Source organism: Coregonus clupeaformis, chromosome 27, assembly GCF_020615455.1.
Source record: "Coregonus clupeaformis isolate EN_2021a chromosome 27, ASM2061545v1, whole genome shotgun sequence".
Classification (NCBI taxonomy): Eukaryota; Metazoa; Chordata; class Actinopteri; order Salmoniformes; family Salmonidae; genus Coregonus; species Coregonus clupeaformis.
The window spans coordinates 46261535-46274046 of NC_059218.1; the positions used below are offsets into that span (position 1 = coordinate 46261535).

Genomic DNA, 12512 nt, shown 5'->3' on the forward strand with positions numbered 1-12512 from the left:
CTACGGAGCTGTGAGGGGAACGGCACCTCCTTACCTTCAGGCTCTGATCAGACCCTACACCCAAACGAGGGCACTACGTTCATCCACCTCTGGCCTGCTAGCTCCCCTACCTCTACGGAAGCACAGTTCCCACTCAGCCCAGTCAAAGCTATTCGCTGCTCTGGCACCCCAATGGTGGAACAAGCTCCCCCACGACGCCAGGACAGCAGAGTCACTGACCACCTTCCGGAGACACTTGAAGCCCTACCTCTTTAAGGAATACCTGGAATAGTGGTTGTCCCACTGGCTATCATAAGTTGAATGCACCAATTTGTAAGTCGCTCTGGATAAGAGCGTCTGCTAAATGATGTAAATGTAAATAATCTTATATTATCATCAAATCTATTACATTGATTGGACTTCATAATTGTTATTATCATTTTATGCAAAGTCCTCATCACACCAGTCAAGTCAGCGTCACTCTAGGCTACATTACCGGCTAGCTGGCTGAACATCTATTTTCCAGAGCTCGACTCCACAATGTCTGTGTGTTGCAGGCAGCTATGTGAATCTGATGTTCTTCTTGATCTGAATCAAAATGTACCAGTCTCATAGAGATAGATAGAGGACTCATCTTTGTGTCTGTGCAATTATAGAGTCTGTGACAGCATGGGCAGCGCCATTGAGACAATCTCCGTTTTGAAGAAGTCCATTTTATTTTTCACGATTAGCTGATCCCTTCTGATGCCCCGGTTGGACATGGATCAGCCAATGAAGTTGGAAGTCCCACCCAGTTGACTATATTAAAATGGTGGATGTCCTCAATGGCGTCGCCAATGCAAATGAAGCCTTTTTGGCCATTAGAGGCCTCTATCATTCTCTATGACCAGTCTAGCCAATAAGGTGTTATACATTGTGTGGCCTGTGGGAGGTGGTACACCAATGCCTTTTTCTCCGTTCGAAGGGAAGGTAAAGTTAACTATGTAACCGGCGCAAAGCGATTGTCACTAGCTACCACAGACACAAAGTCATAAACCCCGCCCATTTCTACAATTTATCTTCTTAAAATCTGATTTTCAACCTAACCCTAAACCCACTGCAAACCTTAAGCCTAAAAAGACCAAAAAAATATTAAGACCTAAATGCTCATTTTAGTTTTCATGAATTCTTACGATAAAACCAATTTTGACTTTGTGTCGGAGCTATCTAGTGGAAACCGCAACTAGCCCCCAACCGGAAACACAACGTTTCGACCCCGAAAGAGCGGTGCACATGGAAACACACCGCCGACCGGAGTTGATGAATGAATTAACTTCAGATGGATTATTGTGATCATATTCAACTCTAAATTTGATAGAATAAGCTCTTTACCGAGGTAGGGTAAAATAATAGCAAGGTTTGAGGTCTAGCGTTTTCTCTAACTACTCGCTCAATAGCATGGCATTGCTAACAAGCTAGCATTAACCACCACGTTATAGCTAACGTTACTATTTTTCTGTGTTAGTTTCACAAGGTAGCTAGCTATCACAGCAACATTAAATCCTATTCCCTGCATGGTCATATCAACTATGTTTCGGACATGATTATGGGTGTAGGTAACGTTTAGCCATTAGCAAACGTTAGATATCCAAACGTAATGCCAACGTTTTGCTGCGTGTACTTTGCCAATGTGGCGTCTGTCTGCGTGACAATTGTTATCTTTGATTAAAGTTAACTAACGCCTAGGAAGTTCTCATTCACCAGCTCTGCGAGCGTTATAATGTCACAATACGTTAATTGAATTTCGCTGAGAAACTATCTTGATTTACTCCCGTTACGGCCTTCAAAAAAAGGTCTAAATAAATAGGTCCAATAAAGATATTAGCTCAAATACTGATTTTGTATATCCTGTGACTATCAATCGTCCGTAAAATATCTGTGTAAATCAATTGGTCCCGATTAAGCATGAACAACAACAACAGTACAACTATAAAACTCTAAGAACCAAAATAACTTCTCATTGGCTTATCATTATTATAACGTCTATTTTAACTCTTGCAGAGCTGGTGAATTTGAGTTTGAATCGGAGCATTCTGGGCTTTAGAGGTCCCTAACGCACAGATACTGGTTGAACTAGGTAAATACTTAATTTATAAGTATGTATTTTATATATTTAATCATGTAACCATGTATTCTACCCCTGAAAGAGAATGCTTAGCTATATTAATATTCAGTTCTGCTGGCTAGAATAGGGCTGTGTAGTCAATAGTGTGCACATCTGAATAAATATGGTAGTCAATCGCAGGGTAGTCAATCGCAGGTGTCTTGTCAGTAGGCTGGCGTTCCATTGGCTGATATGGGTTCATTCTCTGACTGTCTTCTTCTTCTTCTTTAGATATACACTACTCACTGTACCTAACATATTCTGCTTTGTTTTTGTTGTCCCCTTCCCTCCCTCATAGCCTACCATGCTGAGGTGGTGAGACTGGGTGTTCACAGTGATATGGTAATGTGTAGTGAATGGCGCCGGACACTGACAACACAGGACACAACAACAACAAGGAACAGCAGTGATTTGCCTGTGATGAGTGGCGAAGGCACTGGTTTGGGGGCCCTTGGCCCGCTAGCGGGGTATTGGGAAAAAGTCAGTTGAACTCGTATTGTCTTCCTCTCACTTACTGTCACTTGTGCAAAGCTATTTTGGGTCAGAGAGATGCTGTCTGATTGGGCAGGCAGAATCCTCTTGTATCCAAAATCAAAGTTAAAAAAAGACAAACTCAACAAAACAAAGAAACTGAAACTTTGGTTTCAAAAGGCGAAAGGTTTTGATCTGTTGTGTGTGGGTGTTTTTGAGGGTTAGATTGATTGACATGCTGCCTGGTACAATGCTCAACTTAAAAATTATTCTCATATCGACTGGATTGATACTCCACTGTACTAAACGATATCTTGAGATACACTAAAAAAATCAATGATACTGTGTACTCTAATCTGATACTCCAGTGTACTATATTTTACATTTTAGTCATTTAGCAGACGCTCTTATCCAGAGCGACTTACAGTTAGTGAGTGCATACATTTTTCATTCTGACATTGAGATACTCTCTGATTCTAAATGATACCGTGTACGATACTCTGTGATGGCACTAAATTATATTTTGACGATGCAAGTATCGGGATATATTTTCCCATGCATTAAATGAAAACACGAAGCAGACTATACTCTTTGGGCCTTTAAAAACCTGCTGTATGTAAAATATTGTGTGCTATAGCTTGACAAATAAATAAATGTGACTCTGGATGACAACATAATGTTTGTTTACAACATTAGGGCTGTCTTCCTAAAGAAGTTAAATATGCTTCATGTTTTGTCTTCTTGCCAAGATACTAACGAGTATCACGATACTGGTGATACTCTATTGTACTCAACTTTACTCAATGATACTGTACAATACTCTGTGTAATTACTGTATGTGGTTGACCAGGTTGCCCTCCCCTACTGATATCTATCAGGGTATTAACATATTTTGTGATTGGTCCCTGCAGATCCAGGAGCGCTCAGCTTTGTTGGAGACCTGTCCATGGTGTGCTGCTAAAGGACAGACTCAGGCCCTGCGCTCCTACAGGATCAACTTCCAGGAGTTCATCACTCTCTGCACTGACCCACAGGTAGGGTATCGTTAAAACACACACATGCGCTCACTCACTTACACACACACACACACACACACAGATGTGCGCACACAATCAGCACAACGTCAACAAAAACAGTGGGGTATTTCACAAAGCAGGATCAATGAGTGAATCCTAAACTGTCTGAACAAGACACCAGTTGTAGTAGTTTCCTAAAGAAACCTCTGAACAAGACACCAGTTTTAGTAGTTTCCTAAAGAAACCTCTGAACAAGACACTAGTTTTAGTAGTTTCCTAAATAAACCTCTGAACAAGACACTAGTTTTAGTTTCCTAAATTAACCTCTGAACAAGACACCAGTTTTAGTAGTTTCCTAAATAAACCTCTGAACAAGACACTAGTTTTAGTTTCCTAAAGAAACCTCTGAACAAGACACTAGTTTTAGTAGTTTCCTAAAGAAACTGTGTCCTGTGTCTGGGTTTGCTTTGTTGTCCGGCATAGTGGCAGTATTATGGCTGAATTCTGTGTTACTGTCGGTAGTAAATGCAGTCAGAAACTGTGCTAAAGTATCCTTTCACTCTGCTACTTTATAGTGTGAGTGTTGTCCTGTAGTGTTGTCATTCAATGCAAGAGTGAATACAAGTAGTAGGGTCAAGAAACAATATGAAGTCAATGTGAAGTTTGAACTTCCCAGACAGTTGCCCATAATTATTTCTTAATTCAACCACGCCTCTTGCCAGGCCATCCTTTTTAATTAAGAATTGACTTGCCTGTTTTAAATAAACAAATGCATCAGAGTAACCTCTCCCCCTCTACCCTACAGTGCCTGTTTCCCCTGGTCTCCAGGCCTTTGGAGGATGTCCTGGACAGCCTCGTACCCCCTCTACTCCAAACTCAGACGGGGAACAAGAGGAAGAGCCCCTGCGGGTTGGAGAACGGAGACCCTGTACCTTCCCCCAAACGTGCACGATCGGTGGATTCAGAAGTGGCAGAGGAGGCCGTATCACAGAGTGGAGCTCTATCAGTCAGCAGCATCGCCAACAAACTCAATGGGGGAGAAGAGTGCTTTAATGGGAAGAAGCGTGCAGTACAGAAGGAAAGAATCAGCCAGTCAGAACACACCGACATGGATGTGGTGGATAAAACCCTCAAACACCCACTTCCTGAGACTGAGAGGGGAGGGGCCAACGGATACCACAAGGATTCTGGTTGGTCGATGCCAGAAGAAATGAACCAGGAAGTCCTAGAAGAGGAAGAAGATGGTGTCTTTCTCCCAGAGGAGGGTACACCTACCTTAGACAAGGGTTTGCCTCTCCAAGAGAAGACTGTACCGGTCTTACAGGTGGCCGTTTCTGTTGTAGAGCCTACCGTAGAGACTGAAGGTGCACCAAAGGTGGTTAAGATTATCTCTACCTTAGAGGAGGCTGTATTTGCCCTAGAGAAGACTTTATCTGCCCCGCAGGTAGCCATTTCTGTCCATGAGAAGATTTCACCTCCCTTACACGTGGCCGTTTCTGCCTCAACGTCTGCCCCAGAGAAACCGTTGGCCAAGGCTGCCTTAGTGGAAGTTACACCAGCACATCAGAAGGTTAACCCTCCCTTACAGGACACAGTCTCTCTCTTAGAGGCTCTGACTGCCCCAGGGGAAGCTACACCAGCACATCAGAAGGTTAACCCTCCCTTACAAAGGACTGTGTCTGCACCCGAGGATGGTGTGTCTGCACCCGAGAAGGTGGGGACACCTGCCATGGAAGCTGTCCTCGTGTTGCAGGAAGCTCTGACCGTCTTAGAGGAGGCTTCACCTGGCATTAACAAGGGTCTCTCTGTCTTAGAGAAAGGTGAGGAAGAGGAGTGTTTAATGGAGGAGGAGGAGGAGGAGGAGGAAGAAGTGGTTACACTTGTGGCCTTGGAGGCTGTCCCTGCCTCAGAGAAAGACGAGGAGCAGGTGGATGATGAGTACGGAGAGGAGGATCTGCCTGTCTTTGACGAGGAAGAGGAGGAAGAGTGCCCCCCAGAGGTGATGTGTAGGCCCTGTAGTGTGGACCTCAGTCAGAGCAAAGTGCCTGTTGAAGTTCATGTTGTGGGGGATGATGATGATGAAGATGCTGGTCCTATCAGAGCTAGAAGAAGAGCTCAGAACGCCCGGCAACTAATCAGTAGCGAGGACGAGATGACTGACGCAACCATGGAAACGGAACAGGAAGGAAGCGTCACGGAGGAAGTGGAAGTCGTGGCACCACCGCTGAAAAAGAAAATGGGCCGGCCGAGAAAGACTCCTATTATTAAATACACGCAGGAAGTGGGTCCCCACTTTGACCCGGAAGTTATCTTGACTGGGGAGTTGGTCCCGGTTCCCGGGCCTCACCTGTTCTGGAGGAATGAGAACAGTCTGTGTTGGCTGGACACCTTGCTGGTAGCGCTGGTCCACTGTCACACCCTGAGGGACAGACGACCCACCAAGAGGCCCACTGTAGGTCAACCTGTCTGGGACCTGTGTGAGAGATACGACCGGGCCTGTGGTCTCATTACAGCCTACCAACACACTGACGCAGGTGGGTGGACTTATCTATTTAGTAAGGTTTATTTGAATTGATGTAGAACATTGGCAGCTAAGAGCTGAATATCTATTTGGAATGGGAATGAATGTAGCCGTGTTCTACTAAGCTATATGGAATTGTTTTAAGAAGGTCATACCAAGGACCATTTAGCTATTTGAGTTAGAATTCTAAGACCCCTTGAAGTATACATTTTTTTTACTGCTATTAGACTAAAACAAACGCATTGAATAAAAGATTCAATACATGGAACAAACAATAGATTCCCCAAAAAAATCCTAAGGAAGTTTGTTCTGAAGTGTCTGTCCTATATCTGAGAGATATAGATCAGGATTTATTTATTTTTATTTTTTAACATGTATTTAACCCCTTATTTTAGGCACTAAACAGTCACCATATACAGTACCAGTCAAAAGTTTGGAAACACATACTCATTCCAGCGCTTTTCTTTATTTTTACTATTTTCGACATTGTAGAATAACAGTGAAGACATCAAAACTATGAAATAACACATATGGAATCATGTAGTAACCAAAAAAGTGTTAAACAAATCAAAATATATGTTATATTTGAGATTCTTCAAATAGCCACCCTTTGCCTTGATGACAGCTTTCCACACTCTTGGCATTCTCTCAACCAGCTTTACCTGGAATGCTTTTCCAACAGTCTTGAAGGAGTTCCCACATATGCTGAGCACTTGTTGGCTGCTTTTCCTTCACTCTGCCGTCCGACTCATCCTAAACCATCTCAATTGGGTTGAGGTCGGGGGATTGTGGAGGCCAGGTCATCTGATTCAGCACTCCATCACTTTCCTTCTTGGTAAAATAGCCCTTACCCAGCCTGGAGGTGTCTTGGGTCATTGTCCTGTTGAAAAACAAATGATAGTCCCACTAAGCCCAAACCAGATGTGATGGCGTATCGTTGCAGAATGCTGTGGTAGCCATGCTGGTTAAGTGTGCCTTGAATTCTAAATAAATCACAGACAGTGTCATCAGCAAAGCACCCCCACACCATAACACCTCCATGCTTCACGGTGGGAAATACACATGCTGAGATCATCCGTTCACACACACCACGTCTCACAAAGACACGGCGGTTGGAACCAATCATCTCCAATTTGGACTCCAGACTAAAGGACACATTATACCGGTCTAATGTCCATTGCTCATGTTTCTTGGCCCAAGCAGGTGTCTTCTTCTTATTGGTGTCCTTTAGTAGTGGTTTCTTTGCAGCAATTCGACCATGAAGGCCTGATTCACACAGTCCCCTCTGAACAGTTGATGTTGAGATGTGTCTGTCACTTGAACTCTGTGAAGCATTTATTTGTGCTGCAATTTCTGAGGCTGGTAACTCTAATGAACGTATCCTCTGCAGCAAGGTAACTCTGGGTCTTCCATTCCTGTGGTTGACCTCATGAGAGCCAGTTTCATCATAGTTGGTTGATGGTTTTTGCGACTGCACTTGAAGAAAAGTTATTGAAATGTTCCGCACTGACTGACCTTCATGTCTTAAAGTAATGATGGACTGTTGTTTCTCTTTGCTTATTTGAGCTGTTCTTGCCATAATATGGACTTGGTCTTTTACCAAATAGGGCTATCTTCTGTATAACCCCCCTACCTTGTCACAACACAACTGATTGGCTCAAACGCATTAAGAAGGAAAGGAATTCCACAAATTGACTTTTAAGAAGGCACACCTGTTAATTGAAATGCATTCAAGGTGACTACCTCATGAATCTGGTTGAGAGAATGCCAAGAGTGTGCAAAGCTGTCATCAAGGCAAAGGGTGGCTATTTGAAGAATCTCAAATATAACATATATTTTGATTTTACACTTTTTTGGTTACTACATGATTCCATATGTGTTATTTATATAATAATAATAATATATAATATGCCATTTAGCAGACGCTTTTATCCAAAGCGACTTACAGTCATGTGTGCATACATTTTTTGTGTATGGGTGGTCCCGGGGATCGAACCCACTACCTTGGCGTTACAAGCGCCGTGCTCTACCAGCTGAGCTACAGAGGACCACCATTTCATAGTTTTGATGTCTTCACTATTATTCTACAATGTAAAAATAGAGAAAAACCCTTGAATGAGTAGGTGTGTCCAAACTTTTGACTGGTAGTGTAAACTTCCATGCATTTTTTCAACTGGTACCGGGGGACCTTCAGACAAGTCTCCTGAGGCCTGTGGGTGTCCTAGAGCAAAACAACGTACATGTTCGTGAGAGTCTCACCTTTCCACAGATGGGTCATATTAGTGTGTAATCCAAGCTGTTGCTACAGACAGAAGTTGGCAGATTGACTGTACCGATTTCAGACGAGTCCCAAGACGCCTGTGGAGGTCCTAGAGCAAAATGGAGAACATCGTCTTCCTGAGTCTCATTTTGTGAGAAGACCAATTTTCGTGATGTCTCATGGTCTGCCAATCACCACTCTAGCTCTGTCACCTATTTTCACAGATACGGAAGTGCGACATCGGCGGATGCGGTGGATTGAGACTCATCCAATGCAACAACAAAATATATCTCTAGCTTAAACTGATGGATTTGTATGGGATAAAAAAAATGCTAATTAGATTTCCACGGGGGTGTGGACATCGACTCTAGGGGGGGTTTAACCAAGCTGCCTTCAGCAGAGTTTCTTGTGTTTTGATCTATTTCCCAATCCTAAATACAGAACTCAATTTGACTTTGGACTGCCTTTCACTTTCCAAAGAAGTAAAAAAACCATGTGTTTTTGTGCTGCCAGAATGCCATGTTTACACCTGTGTGTTTCTCTCCCTCTCATCTCTCTCCAGACGGTGTAGTCAGAGTGCCCTCTGCGGTGTTACAGAGGGTCCAGACGGAGATGCAGACCGTCAGGATGTCCATCTTTAAACTGCTGGAGCCTCTACTGAAATGCAAACTGGGTAAGAACCTGTCTGGGAAATCATAGAGTGCGTTGGGTGATGGCTCTCTGCAGTTCATAGGTCATCAAACGTGTGAAAGCTCCGGATAAGAGCATCTGCAAAATGACTCGTGCAATTTGGGCTATTTGTTCACGTGACCTTATCTTATCTACTTAGTCTAAAGTAATATACAGTGCCTTCAGAAAGTATTCATACCCCTTGACTTACTCCCAAAAAAATTGTTACAGCCTGAATTCAAATTTTTTTTGTGTGCAAATGTATTAAATTAAATACAGAAATATTTCATTGACATAAGTATTCACACCCCCTGAGTTAATACTATATAGAAGCATCTGTGGCAGTGATTACAGCTGTAAGTCTTTCTGGGTAAGTCTCTTAAGAGCTTTCCAAACCTGGATTGTGCAACATTTGCCCATTTTATTCTTTTAAAAATTATTCGAGTTCTGTCAAATAGGTTGTTGATCATTGTTCGACAACCATTTTCAGTTCTTGCCATAGATTTTCAAGGCGATTTAAGTCAAAACTGAAACTCGGCCACTCAGGAACATTCACTGTCTTTTTGGTAAGCAACTCTAGCGTAGATTTGGCCTTGTGTTTTAGGTTATTGTCCTGCTGAAAGGTGAATTTGTCTCCCAGTGTCTGGTGGAAAGGAGACTGAACTAGGTTTTCCTCTATGATTATGCCTGTGCTTAGCTCCATTCCGTTTCTTTTTTATCCTGAAAAACATCCCAGTCCTTAATGGTTACAAGCATACCCATAACATGATGCAGCCACCACTATGCTTGAAAAAAAAAAAAGTTACTTGCTTTGCCACATTATTTGCACTATTGCTTTAGTTCCTTGTTGCAAACAGGATGCATGTTTTGGAATACGCTTTACATTTACATTTTAGTCATTTAGCAGATGCAGATTTGAACGTTATTGTGGTTGAATACTAATTGACTTGTTGACATTTCAGCTTTTAATTAATTTGTAAGAACTTTGAATAACCTAATATTGGGCGTATTGTGTGTAGGCCAGTGACCAAAAATCTCAATTGAATCCATTTTAAATTCAGGCTGTAACACAACAAAATGTGGGAAAAGTCTAGGGGTGTGACTACTTTCTGAAGGCACTGTATAATAAAGTAATATATAATAATATACACTGAGTGTACAAAATGTTAAGAACACCTGCTCTTTCCATGACATAGCTTTCACCTGGTCAGTCTATGATCCCTTATTGATGTCACCTGTTAAATCCACTTCAATCAGTGTAGATGAAGGTGAGGAGACCGGTTAAAGAAGGATTTTTAAACCTTGAGACATGGATTGTGTATGTGTGCCATTCAGAGGGTGAATGGGCAAGACAAAATATTTAAGTGCCTTTGAACGGGGTATGGTAGTAGGTGCCAGGCGCACCGGTTTGTGTCAAGAACTATAAATAATTTATTGAAACTGGTTTCAAATGACTGAGTCACCCATGATTCACCAAATTATATTTTGAAGGAGGAAACAAAGTATTTTAAGTATATGTTTTCGTTTCAGTCGCCTCCATCTCCTCTAACTGAAGCAAATTGTAGAGATTTATTTTCTATTGATAATGTAAAATTAACAGCCGTACAGAAAGACTCATGTAAAGGTGAAATTACAGAGGAGGAACTTCTGGAAGCAATTAAAGACTTTAAGTCTGGGAAAACTCCAGGGTTGGATGGCATACCAGTCGAGGTATACCAAAAAATTTTTGATATACTCAGAGGACCGTTATTAGCATGTTTTAACCACTCCTATGTAAATGGTAGATTATCAGACACTCAAGAAGAAGGTCTGATTTCATTATTACTGAAACAGGATACAAGTGGAAAATATAAAGATCCAGTCCATTTAAAAAATTGGCGGCCCCTTACACTTCAGTGTTGTGATGCAAAGATTCTAGCAAAATGTATAGCGCATAGAATTAAAAAGGTATTGTCGGATATTATTCATTCTAATCAGACAGGTTTTTTACATGGAAGATACATTGGAGATAATATAAGGCAAGTACTGGAAACAATAGAACACTATGAAAAATCTGGGAAACCAGGCCTACTATTCATAGCAGACTTCGAAAAGGCATTTGATAAAGTACGACTTGATAAATGCCTGGAGCATTTCAATTTTGGAGTATCTCTTATAAAATGGGTCAAAATCATGTATAGTAATCCTAGGTGTAAAATAGTAAATAATGGCTATTTCTCAGAAAGTTTTAAACTGTCAAGAGGAGTGAAACAAGGTTGTCCACTATCGGCATATCTATTTATTGTGGCCATCGAGATGTTAGCTATTAAAATCAGATCCAACAATAATATAAGGGGATTAGAAATCCAGGGCTTAAAAACAAAGGTGTCATTGTACGCTGGTGATTCATGTTTTCTTTTAAATCCACAACTAGAATCACTCCACAGCCTCATAGAGGATCTAGATACATTTTCTAACCTCTCTGGATTACAACCAAATTATGACAAATGTACTATATTACGTATTGGATCACTAAAACATACAATTTTTACATTACCATGTAGTTTACCAATAAAATGGTCTGATGGTGATGTGGATATACTCGGAATACATATCCCAAATGAAATAAATGATCTCACTCCCAAAAAAAATAATATGCCTGTCAATTTGTGGAAAAATCACCCTGATTAACTTTAGTTAATTTAGTATTATCCCAGTTTACCTATTTGCTTATGGTCTTGCCTACGCCTAGCGAACATTATTAAATTATATGAGAAAAAAATATTCAATCTTATTTGGAACGGCAAGCCAGACAAAATTAAACGGGCCTATTTATATAATGAATATGAATTAGGAGGACAGAAATTATTAAATATTAAAGCATTAGACCTATCACTAAAAGCTTCAGTCATACAAAAAGTATACTTAAATCCGAACTGGTTCTCTAGCAAACTAGTAAGATTGTCTCACCCAATGTTCAAGAAGGGACCTTTTCCTTTTATTCAGATTACAACCCCTCACTTTCAGGTATTTGAAAAGGAAATCATCTCCCAAATATCACTATTTCTAAAACAAGTCATAGAAAGTTGGTTGCAATTTCAATTTAATCCTCCAGAAATGACAGAACAAATATTGTGGTTAAACTCAAATATACTAATTGATAAAAAAAAAAGTTATTTTTTTGAGATTTTTTTTTAAAAGGGTAATCTTCGTAAATGATATTATCGGTAGGAATGGTGGAGTTATGTCGCACGTGCAGCTAACAAAAACATATGGAAATGTCTGCTCTACCCAAAATTACAACCAAATAATTGCACCATTACCGCAAAAATGGAAGAGAAAAGTGGAAGGAGGAAAAAGTAAGGAACTTGTCTGTCGCCCTTGCATTAAATAACATAATTGGGGAAAGAAAATTGTGATAAAAAAGTTTTCCAGTTTCATTTAAGGACCAAACGATTGACAGCCGTCCCATAT

The 12512-nt window shown here is 41.1% G+C and overlaps 1 protein-coding gene across 4 annotated transcripts in view; it reads left to right on the forward strand.

The window, feature by feature from the left end:
* The first annotated feature begins 1207 nt into the window (after window positions 1-1207).
* Window positions 1208-12512, forward strand: part of LOC121542015 (SUMO-specific isopeptidase USPL1) — a 31922-nt gene continuing 20617 nt past the window's right edge. Inside the window, exons 1-6 of one of the 4 annotated variants that reach the window (XM_045208245.1) lie at window positions 1208-1354; window positions 2020-2095; window positions 2421-2602; window positions 3505-3627; window positions 4415-6143; window positions 8953-9063. In XM_045208245.1, coding sequence (XP_045064180.1) covers window positions 2462-2602; window positions 3505-3627; window positions 4415-6143; window positions 8953-9063 — 2104 coding nt within the window. In that variant the 5' untranslated portion in view covers window positions 1208-1354; window positions 2020-2095; window positions 2421-2461. Of the gene's footprint in view, window positions 1355-2019; window positions 2096-2420; window positions 3628-4414; window positions 6144-8952; window positions 9064-12512 lie in introns of those variants that run through there. The other 3 variants (XM_045208244.1, XM_045208246.1, XM_041851439.2) reach the window with 3 other exon arrangements.